Here is a 19,964-nt window from a genome sequence, read left to right as displayed (position 1 = left end):
TGATGAATATTTAAATAAGAGGAAAGCCTTTGAAAATAGAAGTGTAAACAAAAGACAAATTTGCTAGTTACTCCTGTTAGAACCTTGGAGAAAGTCCAGTTATACAGCCTCAAGCCCACACCACATGGGTTTAAAAGGATGAATCAGTCAAAAGCAATTCAAAAGACTCAAGGAATCAGTGTTTCCTCATTCTTGCAGCAGACAGACCATGAACGTGGACTTACAAGCTAAACTGCATGAAATGGAATTACCTTGACTGTCCATGACCTTTCAGAAAGAGAGAGGCAAGGCTAATGGAGACAGACATAAGCCTTGTTACATAACAGCTTCCAAAGACTAAAGATTTACAATAGATAAAGATGACTCATTTGGGGGCAAACCCAGGTACATGAAACCTTTGTTCACCAGGCTTCACATCCTTTCATACACAACTTTTACCATAACACTGGCTTATGGTCCACACTTCCACAAAACTGCTGCTTTACTGAATAGTATGAAACAAATCGACCAAGCACAACTACTGTCTCTCAGACTAAGATTCCTTTGTGAATCTTCCCTTTTGGGAAGGGAAATCTGAACCTTTGTCTCAAAGCTAATAATAGCTTGCTCTAGAAAAAAGCAAATCACATTAGGTGATCTCAGCAGTGGATACTGAACAACATCATAAGTCTTGTTTAAAAGTTCATAATGTTTTCAGAAGAACAACTACGGATCTCTGATTTCTAGTTCATCTCTAATTCCTAACACAATGGCCACAGTCTATCACCCAATATTCTTGGATAAAAGAAAAAAAAAAGGTAGTTCTGCCATCTCTAAAATACCAATATCTGCATTCAGTCAAACACAAAAGACCAACTGTCCTGCAATCTATTTATAGTTCCATTGTCAGCTGGTTAATATAAAACAAACTCTTCAAACAACAAAATTCTATGTCTTATAAAACCAAGATATGAAATATTTTTAAAAAAATTATAAATACAGAAAGAACTTTGACATATCTTATAATTTAAAATTTTATCTTATTCTCTTGTATTTAAACTCTTTTCTGTTCATTCTACGGGTGCTAAGATTGACCTCACATTACAAACTTGCGCTGTAATGAGATCCCAGTTCTGTTCTGAGGGCCAACTTTTCTGTGTTCACATTGATTAATTTTAAGCCAAATATGTAATTACCTATCCCTGATAAATACTAATTTTATCTGGCACAGAACAGAACTAAATAATTTCAATTATGAAAGTGAAAGTCACTCAGTCATGTCCAACTCTTTGCAACCCCATGAACTATACAGTCCATGGAATTCTCTAGACCAGAATACTGGAGTGGGTAGCCTTTCCATTCTCCAGGAGATCTTCCCAACCCAGGGATTGAACCCAGGTGTCCCACATTGCAGGTGGATTCTTTACCAGCTGAGCTACAAGGTAAGCCCAAGAACACTGGAGTGGATAGCCTATCCCTTCTCCAGGAAATCTCCCCAACCCAAGAATCAAACCAGGGTCTCCTGCATTGCAGGCAGATTCTTTAGCAACTGAGCTATCAGGGAAGATATTAACTGATATTCTCTCTGCCAGTTACAAAGCATTTTGTCAAGTATATTTGCCAGTTGGTGCAATTTCTTTCCAATATTTTTAAATCCAGCTAAATAAATAAATAACAGATAAATAAATAACAGCTAGAAATCAGAAGTCCTTAGTCAATCAATAAATGCTTGAGTGTTTTGAGTGTCTTTGTGTGCAAAACACTTATGCACATACCCTGACCTCTTTATTTTAGATTATTTGATCCTGCATCTTCAATGTCTATAGTTTAATGCTTTAATCAATAACCAAACCAGACATTACATCCCTTTGAAACCCAGTTACATACTCATTGTACTGAAGAGCATGCAAAAGTCTTTTCCACTGCAATTAACTTTCTGACTGCACAGGGATAATGAAATTGATCACTGAAATCTATGGCATACAGGACCTGAATAACTCTTTAAAAAGATGGAGGAAATACATTTTTAAGAGAGATACTGAAGTAACTTTGAAATAAATAAAGATAACATTTGTGTATGTGCCTCTCAGACTCTTTCCTTTTCCATAGTAAAAAACAAGCTGATCTGACAGAATCTTTGCCTGGAAAATCTGTTCTGGTTATTCTCTGATAGATTATAAATATGTGTTTAGTGGATTACTACCATATGTCCAAATAAATGTATGCTTCTGTAGTAGCCTTCAGTGTCCTAGTTTCAATTTAATTCTTTCATCTTTCAAGATGAAAGCCTTTTCTTGGGCACTGGGTTGAATGGGTTTACAAAAAGAAACCTTACATTTGTGTTTGGTGTAGTTGTACTTCTTTAATTTTACTTTAAACATTCTGAAGCTTGTATTTTCCCAAGACTACAGATAACCAGTCATCAATCATGCTTTCAGAATCATCACTTAAAACATTTCTTTATCCCACACATATCTGCGGGCACTCACATTTTGGATAATAGACTTATTACACCCTCACCTGCTTCAGTTCATTCTTTGGGTACCTAACATGTGCAAAGCAACAGATACTTTCATTGTGCTATTAACTCAGAGTGATGTCTACTACAGAAAATGCTTCTTCTACTACAGAAAGTTACTTCTTCTAGGTTGAATCACTTATTTTACAACTCAGTAAACAATTTTAAGTGATCAGTTATTTTTGAAACTATAACATGAAAACATTTTAGAAGGTAAATAATCATTAAAAAAGGTACCTCATCATTTAAATATAGCATAAAAGGAACTATGGACAAAACTATGTATTAGTATATATTCTAAACCACTTATTCTAAACCCAAAAAGCTATTTATTATGTTTCTCAAAGAAGTATTTATTCCTTTTCCCAACATACAGATACAAAAAAAGAAAGAAATAAACAGTATAAGAGGGACATCTATTAAAATAAAATACAGTTTTCTATTTTTTTCAATAAAAGCAAACATCTATGGAGCACTTGCTCTGATATCAGGCACTACACTGTTTCAGAAATATAAAGTTCTAGGGTCAAGTTAGGAGAAAGAGAAGTAAACCAAATATACTCTGAGATAGGAACCCTAAGAACTCTCTGCAGCAACAGCTCAGAGAAGGAAGAAATTTGCTCAAGAAGCCGTGGTGAGAATTTGGAATATTCATACTTAGTTCCAAATCCTTTATACTATGTTGCTTTCATCAGGAGAACACTCAAGAGGGCAGATAGAAACTGCCCAGATATATATGTAGACAAGGAAAGATACATTTGGAAAGTAGTAGGTCTGCCAAAGAATTTGATGATTCAGATTAAGTGGAGTAAAGATATACTATCCCTTATTGTGTAAAGAAGGAATCGTGCTTGTGTTTGTGCTCACTTGCTCAGTTCCATCCGACTCTTTGCAACCCTATGGACTGTACCCACCAGGCTCCTCTGTCCATGGGATTCCCCAGGCAAGAATCCTGGAGTGGGTTGTCATTTCCTACTTCAAGGGATCTTCCAAACCCAGGAATCGAACCCACGTACCTCATGTCTCCTGCACTGGCAGGCGGATTCTTTACCACTGGTCACCAGGGAAGGCACAAAATTAAATATCCACTTTGGCATTCTTACTACACATAAACTTTTATTTCGTGGTAAAACCCACAGATTATAAATTGAGTTATAATGAAAAAAAAAACCAACCCTTCATTAGTGCAAAAATCACCAGTAACATTAAATGTGAGTTATTCCTGCTCCCAGAAAAGGAATTAAGACTGACTACGAGAAAAAAGTGGCGTTCTCAGAACTCAGACTGTTCTGAAAAGAACACCAGAGCTGTGCTTCCAACATTGTAGCCACCAGCAACATGTGGCTATTTCAGTTTAAAGCTTAAGGGGGACTTCCTTGGTGATCCAGTGGCTAAGACTCTGAGCTCCCAGCACAGGGGGCCCAGGCTCGATCCCTGATTAGGGAACTAGATCCCATATGCCGCAACTAAGAGTTCTCATGCTGCAACTAAAGATCCTGCATGCTGCCACTAAGAAAAGAAAGAAAGAAAAGGAAAAAAAATTCCATGTGCCACAATTAAGACCCAATGCTGTCAAGGAGTCAAATAAGTATTAAATCTTAAGGTAACTAAAATAAATAAAATGGGGAATTCGGTTCACCAGTTGCACTTGCCACATTGGAAAGTTGCTCAACTTTCCACACATAGCTGATGGCTACTGTAGAGAACGTGTCCATCACTGCAGAAAGTTCTACAGAAAAGCACTCAGCCAGAGGGAAAAATAAATAAAGCTGCAGAATCTTCTTCTATGAGATTTGAGAGAAGAAAATTTTAGTAGTTTTACAACATGGCTAGCAAAATCAACTAGCTTAAGTTAAAAGTGGTGTCGATGACACTGCAAAAGTGTGGTAACATCAGATGTAATGATGATGTTAAAGGTTAATCTTCTCTAAGGGCTTTAAAAAAGGTGCTCTCAATCTTTAGGAGGCTCATAAAGGGAAGGGAAGATAGAATTTTATCTTTGAACTCTGTTTTCATTAGATTTGACAATTTCACTGGCCTTTGAAACCATATGTTAATAAGGATCCATATTAAACATCATTAAGCTGATAAGTGAGGATTTAATTAACGTAATTCTAAATGACACAAATGTAACATAAAAGTTTAAGCTGTGGCATTCACATTACTGAATTTATTAGTAATTTCCAATTCACATTTTTTCCCGGAGGTAAAATATTGAATACACCATCAAAGTTCTTAACCACCTATCTTCTAGCTCAAGTTTCAAGTTACTAGATAATTTTATATCCATCTAAGTGGAATATATATTTGTAAACATTGTTTTTTGATTGCAAAAGAATAGTTGGCAAATTAGATGTCACTATTTTAAAGGTATAGTTGAAGTTATCTCCAAAGACTTGAAAATAATATTTAAGATATTAACCCAAGGCGTTGAGCCACATATAATTCCATAGTTCTAATGACCACATCGTGGTCAAAGGAGGTAATATCAAGCATTTCTTATAGGCATGTGGAATGTTCAATAAATATTGACTGTCATGATCTTTGACAGATATTCTCTTTTCTAAAAATGACGATAAATTGCAGCAAATACTTTCTGCCATGACAATATTGACTTCAGCACAATTACAAAACAATTTGAAAAAAGAATGTACAGAAAGGACACCTATCTGATAGCCTTATTTTCAGAAAAGAATGAGGCAAGGCTGCATATCACAAAGGAGATTTGGAGAGGTTTTGGGAGCTAAAGAGGAATTAAAATCTTCAAAAGTTAGAGATAGTGGTGAATATGATAGAAAATCATTCAGAATCACAATACCAATTCTAAGTAGAAACTGTCAAATTATAGTTAAAGAAATTTTGACTGATTTTCACTTTCCACTGCAACACTAGGCAGTCCAGAATTTAGATCAGGGGATAGGGAAGGTGTAGTTGACAGAGCAGCAGAGGCTGGAAAAGCAGACAGGAAGTTCAAGGAGGACAGTAATTTCAAAGTCCTGATGTTACTGAAATGGCTTATCATGAAATCCAAGCTCAGTAGAAGGGGCTGATGAAGTCTGAAAAGAGGAAAGATTTTAGCAACTAAAGATAAGGAGAAAGATGGACAAGTTGGGGAAGAAGAAGGAAAAATAAAAAGAAAGCTAGGAATTCCACAGTTGAAAATATTGGCAGATGTGCATTTTTAAACAATCTAGATGAAATATTGTAGATTCACTATATATACAGATTAAAATGATAAAGTTGGAGGACAATATATGGTAGGATGGTCCTGGTATATAAGAAGCTAACGGAGAAAGGTCCCCTTCATAAAATTCATAACTTTCATGTGAAAGACATTTGTTTTACTGATGATGTTCTAAACAAATCCTGATTTGCTACAACAGAGGGTTCTTCTGCAACTAACATGGTAAAATCAATGGCACTCAGATGCTCATGGCCTGATGGGATGTAATAAAATAAAATGTGTGTTTTGAAAACAATTTGCTCTTGCTCTCTTAAGACTGATCATCCCAGGGATGCCAAGAAAACATGGGGTGTTAACTGAGTCCCAGGCATGGCCAGATCTATGGGGCTTAGAAACAAAATGGGAATAAAAGCATTTACAGATAAAGTAAAAAGCAACAGAAGTCAAAATATAGCAAGTTATCAAGAGAGATATCAATACCAAGGATGACAGTTGAAGAAAGGATGGAGAATAAAAAGGAAGTCAGATGCTCAAATCAATGAGTGAAGTAGAAGAGTGCCCTCCAGATCAGGAAGAAGCAGGAATAAGACAGTGAGAGGGTAGAATAATGGATGTATTGATTTCTAAGGACAAGTTGTTGAGAGGTGCAAAAGCAATGCTTAAGAAACCAATGAGGCTGCCAACCTTCTCTCTTATCCCTGGGCAGGAGGGCTCTTGTTCAGCCAGTGTCTGCTGGCGCCATATTGAGAGTTTATGACTGGTATTCTAATTGTTTGCTGTCCACAGTAGTTGTTATATATTAGATTCTTCTTGTTGACTGCTGGTGAGGAAAATGGGAAAACTGAACTCTATTAGAGTGTTTTAAGTAAAGCAGGCAATTAAGAGGACAACGCTCAACTTTGGAGAAAAGTGATGAGAGAGTTTACAGAAATACAGAGGAGAATGGGCCAGTGCAAGGGTAGATGATACTTTAAAAGGAATGAGAATCAAGAACACAGAAACAAATTCATAGCGCACTCAGCACACATTATCTTCAGTAAGGACTGAAGCAGGCAGTTGGTTGGGGGTGTTGTAGATTACTCTACACGTTTGTTAATGACTTTTGTTAATGAGAGACTTCCCTGGTGGCTCAGATGGTAAAGCATCTGCCTACAATGCGGGAGACCTGGGTTCAATTCCTGGGTCAGGAAGATCTCCTGGAGAAGGAAATGGCAACCCACTTCAGTATGAGAACACCTCCCCGCCCCAACTCTTTGGGAAGGGTTTTTCCTCACTAACTAAGCACACGCTTGGATGCTTCTCCATCCCTGTAGTGGAGGGAGAGTGAGGAATCTGATTTGTAGATTTGGGGAATAACCGGACACACTTAGGTCAGCCCAATCTTCCCTTTTGAGAACAAACCTGCAGAGACTGAGTTCTTTTCTATCCTTCCATGGAGGGTTTCCCACATGGGAGACCATACTCTCCAGTAACTGCTGGTGATTCTGCCTGCTTCTGGAGCCCAGTTACCAGTTTCACTTAGCTCCCACTCTAAGCCACCTCTTATATAGCCTGGCTTCTGTCAGTAATTAACATGACACTGCTGTTCTCACTTGTTCTTACTTTTGTTTACTTTTTCTTCTGAATGCAGCCAGGAGAGAAGGATGTTAGTTCTCAGAAATTCCTAGTATTAGTGACCGAGAAAAAAGATGAGGTAGGGAGAATTTCTATGTCGTTTGAATTAATTAGTTCCAAACATAATGGTAATCAATGAGAAAAATAATAATGAAAAAAAGTAAATGAAAGTGTTAATCACTCAGTCATGTCCAACTCATTATGACCCCATAGACTGTAGCCCGCCAGGCTCCTCTTATCATGGGACTTTCCAGGCAAGAACACTGGAGTGAGTAGTCATTCCCTTCTCCAGGGGATCTTCCAGACCCAGAGCTCAAACCCGGGTCTCCTGAATTGCAGGCAGAGTCTTTACTATCTGAGCCACCCAGGGAATAGTTAACAATTATTCAGTGCTTACCATGTGTTTTAGGCACTTTATAAAGGCTAATTAAATCAATTATTCATGATGACTCTATAATGAAGTTATTCTTCATATCCTTATTTTGCACATGAGGAAATACATATTGGGTTACTAACCTCCTCCACAGTGTCACAGCTGCCAAAGACAAAACCAGTGTTTAAATTTAGGTGGTCTAGCTCCAGAGTATTAAAGCATCCTATACTTCTCTCTGAGGTGCGCTTCCTATATGAGGGCCCATTACTAAGAATAATGAACCATTCTATCTTTTTTTAATTGAGATATAATTGACATGTAACATTAGTGTCAGATGTACAACATAATGATTCAATATTTTTATTGATTACATGCCATAGTCATGATAAAATACTGACTATATTTCCTGCTTTGTACATTATATCCTTGAAACTTATCTATTGTATACCTTAATTCTCTTTACTGTCTTTAATATCATAATTCTCTTTATCCCCAACTTCCCTCTGATAATCACCAGTTTGTTCTCAGTAGTGAGTCTGTTTCTATTTTGTTATATTTATCCAATTGTTTAATTTTTTAGATTCCACATGTAAGTGAAAACATACAATATTTGTCAGTATATGTCTTTGTCTTATTTACGTAAGGATGACATCACCGACTCGATGGACATGAGTTTGAGTAAACTCCGGGAGTTGGTGATGGACAGGGAGGCCTGGCATGCTGCGATTCATTGGGTCGCAAAGAGTTGGACATGACTGAGCGACTGAAGTGAACCAAATACTTTTCTGGTCATATATATATATATCGTGGTGATGGTTTAGTTGCTAAGTCATGTCTGACTCTTGCAACCCCACAGACTATAGCCTGCCAGGCTCCTCTGTCCATGGGATTCTCCAGGCAACCATACTGGAGTAGGTTGCCATTTCCTTCTCCAGGGGCTCTTCCCAATCCAGGGATCAAACCAGGGTCTCCTGCATGGCAGACAGATTCTTTACCGACTGAGCTATGAGGGAAGCTATATATTTATATATATATATATGTTATATATGTCAGGTCATATACATGTATATTCCACAATATGTGTGTGTATAGTGGATCAGTGGTAAAGAATCCACCTGCAATGCAGGAGCCACAGGAGACATGGGTTCAATCCCTGGGTTGGGAAGATCCCCTGGAGGAGATGTGATAACTCCCTCCAATGTTCTTGTCTGGAGAATCCCCATGGACAGAGGAGCTTGGTGGGCTACAGTCCATAGGGTTGCAAAGAGTCAGACATGATTGAAGCGATTTAGCATGCGTGTGTACACACACACACACACACACACACACACACACAGTGGAATATTACTCAGCCCTAAAAAAGAATGAAATTTTACCACTTGTGACAACACAGATGGACCTTCCCAGATGGCGCTACTGGTCAATCTGCCTGACAATGAAGGAGAAGCAAGAGACGTGGGTTTGATCTTGGGTCAGGAAGATCCCCTGGAGTAGGAAATGACATGACATCCCATGCTAGTATTCTTGCCTGGAAAATTCCATAGATAGAGGAGCCTGATGGGCTACAGTCCTTTAGCTACTCTTTACAGGGCTGCAAAGAGTCAGAAGCAACTGAGCAACTGAGCACATGCACACATACACAATTATATGAATATTTATAAAAATATTATTTTATATGTGTATACATACACATATATATAATCTTCTTTATGCATTTAACAGTTGATGAACATGTAGGCTGTTTCCTATATCATGGCTATTGTAAAAAAATGCTCCTATGAACACTGGAGTGCATGTATCTTTTTGAAGTGGTGTTTTCACTTTCTTTGGCTCTATATCTAAAGTGACTGTAATCAAAATAGTATGGCACTGTCACAAAAACAGAAACGTATTTCAGTGGGACATAATAGCCAGAAATAAGCCCGTGCACAAAAGGTCAATTAATCTATAACAAAAGGCGAGACTATACAGTGGGGAAAAGACAGTCTCTTCAATAAGTAGTGTTGGGAAAACTGGACACTACCCAGGAAAAATGAAACTAGACCACTTTCTCACATAGCATCTAAAAGCAAACTCAAAATGGATTAAAGATTTAAAGGTAAGACCTGAAACCATAAAACTTCTAGAAGAAAACATCTATGCAGTATATTCTTTGTTGGTCTTAGCAATATTTTTTGTGGGTGATTTGTCTTTTTAGGCAAAGGCAACAAAAGCAAAATTGAATGACTGGGATCTCATTAAATTAAAAAAGCTTTTGCACAGAGAAGGAATCCATCAACAAAATGGGAGAAGATATTTGCTAATATGTCCCATAAAGGGTTAATATCCAAAATAGATAAAGAACCCATATAATTCAGTATAAAAACAGTCCAATTTTAAAATGGGAAGAGAAGCTGAATAGGCATTTTTTTCTAAAGAAGACTTACAGATGTCCAACAAGCACATGAAATATATCCCACATCACTAATCATCAGGAAAATGCAAATGAAAACCACAATGATATCTCACTTCACACCTGTCTGAATGGCCATAGTCAAAAACAACTAAATAACAAGTGCTGGTGAGGACATGGAGAAGAAGGAATCCTTATCCACTATTGTGGGAATGTAAATAGGTACAGCCACTAGGGGAACAGTATATCAATACTTCAAAAAATTAAAAATAGAACTACCATACGATCCAGCAATTCCACTCTTGTATTTGTCTGACAAGGTCTCTTAGCAGCTCTCCTTGTCTTTAGAACTTTGCTTGCCTAATAATGCATCCTCCATAGTTGTGTGCGAGGGATCTTTCCAAAGCTTATTTTTCAAATTTTATAATGCAGCACACTATATACAGGTGTCCCAAGATTCTCTCTTACCTCGCCCTTCACCCTTCTCTCTACTCACAATCTTTCCTCTCTGCATCATCAGCAAATGCTGTTCTCACTCACATTGAACTTCTTAACTGTTCGGTGAAAACACAGTGTTATTTCCAGCCTCCTATTTAGAATTCTTTCTCTAGTCCTCAACCAGTCCATCTGGGGAAAGCTATACATCTTTCAAGGCTCAGCTTAGCCATCACCTCTTTTTTGAAGCCTCTGATAATCATCTGAAGGGAAAGTAACCACCTCCTCCTTTGGACCCATCTTATCCTAAACAGAACGGTGAAACCTCTATGAGTAGGGGCCATAACTTAATTATGATTAGCAATGCCTCAAACTTAGAAGTTCTCATTAAATGCTTGAATCTCCAGAGATGGGTAATGAGGCTGAAAATTATTTTAACTCATTATCACATTAATAACACATTTTACTGCAATGTATGATTTGTCTTGATGCAGAAGTCCACTGACAAAAGCTTATTCTCCCATCTTCTAAAAATAACATCATTTATTAGGTAATATTCCAACAATAATTTATGAATTCTTCCTTTCCAGGTTAGGAAAAAAAAATGTGACTTGACAGGCTTAGTCAATAAAGGCCATGAGGAGTCCAAAAGAAGGTTTTTTGTCTTCATTAAATTCTCCTTTCTGAAGAACTCATCCTCCAAACTCTCAAAATTTCAGCACCACATGCACAATCTTCATCAGGGCCATCCCTGTGGCTTTCAGCTTGTTAGACTTGTTGGTTTTTCTAGAACCTCAGTGAACGTTTTTCACTGTGTTAACACTTTAAATCTTTTTATTTTTTTATATTTATGGAGAACAGAAAAGGAAAAACCAATGGGATCTGACTAGTCGAAAATTCAATTTTAAGCAAGCATAAGCATACTCTCTCAGTGTATAACACTCCCTAATTTTTCTCTCTTACTGGAAAAGAGCAGTGGGTGGATAAAGTCCAATAGGATCTTTATACAGACGCTTCCACAATCATACTACATTACCTCCTTCTTTAAGCGTAAAAAGAGGTGCAAATCTCCCTTCATGAGTCTTGAAGAATAAAAAACCTTTCAGGATTTCTCTTTCTCAGAAAGAATTTTTTTTTTTTTTTCAGAAAGAAAATTTTAATTAAAAAAAAAAATTCATTCATGATAAATAGCCACTGAAAGATTTCTGCTCTCCATGAAGTAGTCTATGAAATGCAGAAACCAGTTGAAGCAGATTCCCTGAGCCCCTTTATGTAAGAAAAAATAAAACCAGATGCTACAAAGACTTAATATAGATTAAGGAACTATGAGATTACCACATTCAATCCTCACAGTAATCATGTGGGCTAAATATTTATATTTTGATATTTAAATGAGAAAACCAAGGCTCAGAGAGACTAAGTGACTTGCTCAAGATCAGTAAGTAAATAGTAAAGTCAAATTCAAGATCATTTGGCTGAAGGTTGTACGTTTTTCAAGACATCATACTGTTTCTGAACTTTAAAATTTAAGAAACCAATCCAGGTGCAACATCCAGGTCTTTATACCAACATTCATCTTTTGTACCTTTGCTCAATAACATATTCTGTCACTTTCCACTGAACTCATATCTAGTTAGGTATTATCCACCATTCAGCAAACATAATTTTTAAATGTTCTTAACTCCCAATAATATTAATAGTTGCCACAAAGGTCATTTTTCAAGGTCCTTTCTTAGTCAACATTCTGGTTGTCAAATTCATCCTTATTTAATTTTGAAAGTGAAAGTGAAAGTCACTCAGTCATGTCCGACTCTATGCGACCTCACGGACTATATAGTCCATGGAATTCTCCAGGCCAGAATACTGGAGTGGGTAGCCTTTCCCTTCTCCAGGGGATATTCCCAACCCAGGGATCGAACCCAGATCTCCTCTTTCTCCAAATGGAGACATGTCATCAATTTTACATTTTAGTATCCATAAGTGACATGTAATTTCTAAAAGTATACCTTCAAATTGGACATACAAATAGCACAAAGAACGAAAACACATTCATTGCCAAAAGTCAAAAAGATCTAGATTCAAATCCTGGTATGAAACTAGTTAGCTCAAAAACTTGTCAAGTACTTTATATTTAGTAAGCCTCAGATACCTCATGTAAGAAAGGATTTTACTATTCACTTTACAAGGACTTTTTGAATACTAAATCAATCAATATTTGTAAAGACAGTACTTGGTCAAGGTGAACTGTCAACAATTACCAGGTACTGGTAACATCATTAGCATTACTAAGTTTAAAACGTGATATGCAAATTTATAAATAGGAACAGCCGACAAAGGCATTGGACAGTGGTAAGGCCTCTTGTTCTCTTCCTGATATGCAAAAATCATGAAAATCCTGCCCCCTTGTTATTTTTGACACTGACATCACTGACCTGATGCTGGCAGATTTTGCTTTTAAGTCATTCCACCTTTGGTTCATGTCGTCCAGTCGATGCTGAAGCATAGTTGCCTCTTCGGAATTTCCCAAAGCTTTTACCATCTTCTGCCTGTTTCCATCAATGCTTTTAAATATGTCATTGTGGGCATCAATTTCTGCCTGGATGTCCTGAACAAAAAAAGGCAAAGAGATAATACAAATATTAGATATTAGTGTCAACACTACTTGGGATTGCTGTACAGAACTGTATTCTTTTATATTCCACAGATGAACTTTTTAAAAGCAAAATAGCTAATTTTACCTTATATGATAACAAATTGAGGTGTTTTCACAATTTATACATTGAAAATAATAATCTTTAAATCTTTACAGCACTGATTTCCCCATTCTTAAAAATACAATGTATTAAAATCTACATTTCAAGTACCAACTAGTTAGATGTTCAAATTCAATGAGAAATTTTTGAAATCTTGTACAATTGTGATTGCCAAATCACTCAACTTTGCTTAATACCCAAACAAATTCTTTCTCCCCTTTCCACACAAACAAAACTTCCCTCAAAATATGAAGTTTTACAGAGGTCACTATGATATTACATATTTGAAAGTTTTTGTTACATTTAGACAAAGTTACTAATAGTTCATTCTTCCAATCCAATAAAATTCATTTCTAAATTTACAAAAGCATTTCACAAAAGTGTTTATCCTATTAAGAAATAAAAAACAATGACAAAATAGTATTTCTCCTATTAAAAAGGAAAATATTTGGTTCACTTTTATGAAGTAAATTTGAGTATAGTTTAAGTAAAATAAGAATTACTATAAATTAATAATACAAATTGGTTCAGACTTTGAGAAAGCATTTTGGCAATTTGTACCAAAAGTCTTAAAGCTGTTCAAATTACCTATCCTAAGAAAATTTATGTATAAACACATTAATCACATTGATTGTTTTTAAAGTAAAAAAGTAAAAACCATCATAATACATTAATGCTGACATACTACTGGGTTTTTAAATGGAGGATACTGTGATGTCAATTTAATTTTTAAAGTAGGTGTTTAAATTAACATATGTATTTGTAAATCATTGAACACACATACTTTAGAAAACTGTAAGAAATAAATCAGAATAGTGTAATCTCTGTATAAGAGGATTAAAGGTGATTTTAGTTTTCTTCTTTACATTTCTCTGAGCTTCCAAGTTTCTATAAAAAACAGGATTTCTTTCTGTAATTAAATAAATATAACAAATTTAAACTTTAAAATACATCCAGTCTTATGAATTTTTTAGTATTCCCCTGTTACAAAGTTGTCAACACAATTTTTTGTATTAATTTGGCAATTACCTTTCCTTCAAAATAAATGGGACATGTGGCTAACTCTAGTGTGATAGTCATTACCATGCAACTACCAAGCATGAACTTACAAATGGAAAAGCAGACACCAGAGGGGCCCTGAATTTGTGGGGTAAGTCTCCAAGGCATTAATTAGTAATGAATATTAAGGCAATGTACTGCAGAAATAAAAATTGTATTTCTGGTAATGAATGAGAATTAGTAAAAGGAGAGCAAACTCTTAAACATTATAGTTTTGTTATATGTCTCATCTTTAATTTCCCTTATAAACCTCATTCTTAAGTTTCTCCAATTCTAAATGAGCATGGTAAAAAATTAAACAGAATTTTTTCCAATACTCAGAAACCTGTTACTAGTTGAGAACTCACTCCTGATAAGCGATTCAGGTATTCCATTATGAATCAAGGCTTAGAGGACTTCCCCGCTGTCCAGTGGTTAGGCCTCAGCACTTCCACTACAGAAAGCCCAGGGTCAATTCCTCTTCAGGGAACTAAGATCCCACAAAGCACAAGGCACAGCCAAAAGGAAAAAAAAAAGCAAGAGAGGGAAACAGTCCCTCCCACCACCCAAAGAAGAACCAAGGCTTAGTGGCCAGCATCACAGTAATTGTTTTTCAAGCATCTACAGACCTAGGACACATGGAAAGCCCTTTTGTGCCTCATTACTCCAATCAGCATGGTAAAAAGATAACACTTACATGAGGCTAAGGGATAGAACTGTCGTATTACAACTTCTGAGAAAATCTGAGATATCTAGCATGACATTAATGGAGTCATATTTGAGAGGTGGAAGAGGTGGACACAAAGCTTGATGGATAGCTTCTGCAAAATTTATGCTCCAAATTTGCAAACCCATTGGTCTCTGGGTTATCTAATGACAAAGCCAAGCCAGGTCTCCCTGCAAAGTGTAATCTGAGTACACCCAGAATTAGCATTAAGCACTAAACAAAAACGCTAAGACTGTTGACTCTTCACTCTACTAGCATCTCCATCCCAGACAGTACAGAGCAGACACTGATGGGGAAGCAGTGCAACACAGCCAGACACTGATTCAAGGTTTTCAGGTTGGGCAACATTATGCATGCAAATGGAAATCTGGTTATAGTCTTAGCTTGGGATGTTTCAAATAGAAATTCTCAGTAAAAAGAGAAAGAAAAGTAAAGTTCTGCTGGAAGAGTCTTTCATGACATCTCCTGAACAACACAGTCCTATCCTTTAGAATAGAAATGTTCTGTTTTTGTATCCTGAAGTGCATTTGAAGACATCCAAAGAGATACATTAAAAGCCAAGTTTTAAAACTTAGGCTGTAAATATGTATGACAGCCATTTTTCTCAAGAAGCTCAGTGACAGAGTAAATAAGCTCTGCGTTGCGAAGGAGAAACTGGCCTCAAATTTCCTGTGCAGGTTCCTAAATATCATTATCAGTGGACCACACCAAAAATCACAAGGCAATTTCAAAACACAGTTTCCTGAAGCAGCCTATTTGCTTCTTTTCATATTAAAGAGACATAGAAAGGCATAGACATAAGATTCATAAACAGTTGTGTTTCACAAGAGCATTCCACAACATGAGGAAATTTGGATACCAACAGCATGAAGCAAATTTGGCTCCTCACATCAGATCAAGTGATGGGTTTTCCAATCTGGCCACAATTACAAATGGAGTAAAACAGAACTATGTCACTGGCCCAGTCAATGATTATAAGCATTTCTATAAAGTTGTGATTAACGGCACCAGCAGTGATCATATACTCATGTTGGAACGTAAGTTTCAATATGTGGAAAACCCTTCCACACATGAGCCTCATCAAAACTGAGGAAGAAAATCCAACAACCAGAAAATGATCAAAGAAGAAGAAACCAGCATACATTATTTTTTTAATTTAACAGTCGGTGGCATATTTATTTGGTCAAATGTATTAAGAGCTCCTAAAAACAGATAATCATCATAATATTCCTTCTATATCCTACACAGTTTCTGTTACACAGAAAAACAGATGTAGATAGACAGATAGGTATAAATAGATGGTTGTAAAACGCATAAATGAATGTTTGTATAAGTTCATCTGATTGACTAGCATATTAACCACTGCAATGCCAAGAAAACTCAGACAAATAATTAGAAGAAAATATAGCAATCATTTTGGTTAATCTCTTCATTTCAAAAATATAACATGGAGAGTCTAAAATTACTTACAAGCTTGCATTGCAAAGCCTTGCCTCAGCTTCTCACTGGAAATTGAGAATTACACATGGTTAATGAATCATGCTCCTTCATATATCCCTGTGTAACGATGCACTGGTTTTTAAAATCAAGATGCCAGCATGGGAGGCTGTCAGATCATGACCTTGATGTAACATCAAATGCCAAAATAAATTAAAGTTCTATGACAGAGGGTTGAGTCTCACTGCATAGCGGCCAGCTTGCCCTACTAATGTTCACCTCTGTCACCTGAAAGCCTCTGACCATTAAAGAAACATTAAAGCTCGAAATGCTTATTGATAATTAGTTATGGGAATGTAATCCCTCTCGAAGCACAAAGCAATGCTCCTCCAAGCATTTAACCTAAGCCAGTCATGTGCACAGAGGGGCCTTAGCAACATATTCAAGCAGTTAAACTAAGATTTGAAAACAGAATACTTCAGGAATTCATGTGAAAGGCTTGCAATGAACCTTCAAATAACATAAGCATCATGCAGAAGGTTACAGAAAGCAAAGGGTTAGAATAAAGGGATTACATATTACTCTCTAAGTAAAATAGCGGCACAGTGGTAAATCCTCCTGCCAATGCAAGAAATGCAGGTTCGCTCTCTGGGTTGGGAGGATCCCCTGGAGGAGGAAATGGCAACCCACTCCAGTATTCTTGCCTGCAAAATTCCATGGGCAGAGGAGCCGGGTGGGCTACAGCCCATGGGGTCGCAGAGTTGGACACAATCAAGTGATTGAACACACACACACACTCTAAGAAAAATACCATCAAAAGCCTTAGATGCACACTTACAGAAGAACTTTGCAGAAAACAGTTACAAGAATTCACAGAGGTTCACTGGATGAACAATTACTCTTTTTGTACACAACACCCATTACCCAGGTCAAAATAAACAACACAAATAAAGAAAAAGCATTTATTTATTTTCTTACTCAATAGTTGATATTTTAATACCAGCTTTACACTAACTGAACATTTCTCTAATGATATAACCCCTAGAGATATTATATGCAAACACTTTATACTGTAAATCACATACATTTTATTTCTTCATAAGGATCAAATAGTGGCTGTAACTATATAAGAAAAAATGTTTCCTTAGACTACAGTAAACAGAACTGTTTTAGCTCTCTGATAAGAAAAAGAAATTCAGAACAGTACCACTAGGAAGTCTTCAACAACTAAGATGGTGTTAGGATAGATTCATCCCCTTTGTTGACATAATTTTGGTTTATTCTTGCACGGCATATTTACCTAACCCTACATGGCCATTGCAATGTTTTCTCTGAAGGAGTTCTGACCCCTTTCCTGAAGGCAAAGAAGTGAGGTTAGCAAAAACTTCCCAACTACATCCCAAGGCTCAGGCTAAATCAACAAAGTTAAGCATTAGTGAAAAAGAAATCTACTGTTCCTTTCAAAAGTAAGACCAGAAATCAGAGACCATTTAGGATGGATTGTCGAGAGCCCAGTAGTATCACTACCAAAATTTCACGTTTTGAAAATGAGGGATCATGAGTATCTTTAAAATTAGGCAGGTGTTACCTAAAAAATACACAACCAAACAATATCCTCAAAGGTCATTATGTGCTATGTAAATATGCTTTGAGACAGTTTGTGAGACTTCTGGAATGGTGAGCAATTGCAGTTAGTCAGTTAATTATTACAATTAATTTGTTGATGTCAACAAAGCATTCAATTAATTATTTATAAATTATCTTTTCTTTCAATAGCTAATTTCATAAGTTTTAACCACTCTACTGATAATTATGGAAGCACATTTTGACACACAAAAGAAAGTGGTATCCCCTGGTATATAGGAGCATTTAAAAAGTAAAAAATCAATGCCAGTAATGTTTTTTTCCCATTATCTGTGATTATAAATACATGTTAGACAATAAAGTAGGAAAAAAGTTAAATTACCAAGTGGAACAAATTTACAATTAACTGCACTTGCAAGACAATTTGAAGAAGCCAACTTGAAATGATAGAGAATCAATAAACAAACTACATTTTAAATTCCAACAGAGCAAACACTGCTATCAAGAAAGATATCTTTCACAACAACAAAAAAAGGTGTTCAAAATCCTTGACTCTAAACCAACTGCTACTAAAACATACTAACATCCTAGTGAGTTAACACATAGTGGCTTTCCTTCTGAGGTGCACTTTCTACAAGCAGGCTTGATCTGCACAGGAACATGAGTTTAAGAATAGTTATCAACCAATGTTTTTATGTAATCAAACTACCATAATTCCCAAAATCAGACTGTATAAATAAAATCGAACAAGTTTGAAAACTCAAAGGCTTTTGTATTTTAAATATTTTAAACTACAGTCCTGGGGCACCCAACTTTTCAACTCCTGATCTGTGAAAAGCAGTTCTATTGCTCAGAAAGCTCTCAATTTCTTCCCCAACACAACCCTCACCATCCGCATATCAGCACACAACCTCAGTTCCTTCCTTAATTTTAAAGTCATCTTAAGTCCCAGCTTAAATGTCATTTCTCCAGAAGAAACTTCACTGCACTCAGATTAGATTATGTCTACCTCTTACACTTACTTACAGCTTCCTCCTTTTGCTCAATTACAGACTTACATAATACACCTTTGTTTAAGGTCTATTTTCTCCTACTAGGCTACAAGCTCAAAGAAGGGAGGTCTTCCCTGTTATCCATCCCATCTTTGAACTCATCCCAGTATCTGGTATATAGTGTTCACTTCTCAAATATTTACTAAATATACATTAAAGAAAGAGTAGATCTTGAAATTGGATACTGTGTCTTTCTAGAAAAAATTTTTGTAACTAGATACTACAAATGGAGCAGCAAAGTATAGCTTCAAATTATATTTTTAAATAGTGATCATCCTAAAGGATATCAAAATCATAAAGGAAATTTAGCACTGAATGCTTTCTGTCTGTGTTGTCATTATAAGAAACATCATTCCCAAAGGATTCACCAAGAGGGTGGACTTACAGAAACACACACACACACATCCTTAGAGAACTACTATTATTGTTAATCATTGAGTAGCAGAACTGCATAAATTAAAGGCAACAGTCACTCAAAACGCCACTAAGCTAAAATTGTCCATTATTCTGTCCTCTGTGACTACTATATAAAGAAATGGAACACACAGTGCATAATATAGGTGGCTCAAGTATGACAATATTAACAGCCACTAAGTCCGTCACATACTTTCTTTATGAAGTAATTTCAAGGAGAAAATTAATTCATTAAAATCAAAGTGGCAATAAAACAACTCACAGGCTAGACTTCAGAAATGTCCTTTAGCGGATCAGCTTACTGTGCCAAGTCAACTGTGAGTGTGAACTCTTTGTTTACACCCTGGTACAAATGCTCACCCCTCATCACCTGGTTGAGTGATTAGGACCTGCTTGCTGACTGGTACTTCTTGCCATAAGGTCATCCTCCCCTGATGAGAAGTTTCTGTTTCGATCTCCTCTTT

The 19,964-nt window shown here is 36.4% G+C and overlaps 1 protein-coding gene across 7 annotated transcripts in view; it reads right to left on the bottom strand.

Moving 5' to 3' along the window:
• The window catches only part of UTRN (utrophin), a 540,243-nt gene that overhangs the window by 146,682 nt on the left and 373,597 nt on the right, over positions 1-19,964 (bottom strand). For all 7 annotated transcript variants that reach the window (XM_043888655.1, XM_043888654.1, XM_043888656.1 and 4 more), the window contains one exon: positions 12,928-13,100. In XM_043888655.1, the coding sequence (XP_043744590.1) occupies positions 12,928-13,100 (173 nt within the window). The remainder of the gene's footprint in view (positions 1-12,927; positions 13,101-19,964) is intronic.

Source organism: Cervus elaphus, chromosome 26, assembly GCF_910594005.1.
Source record: "Cervus elaphus chromosome 26, mCerEla1.1, whole genome shotgun sequence".
In the NCBI taxonomy this organism is placed as follows: Eukaryota; Metazoa; Chordata; class Mammalia; order Artiodactyla; family Cervidae; genus Cervus; species Cervus elaphus.
This window is presented reverse-complemented; position numbering and strand designations above follow the sequence as displayed.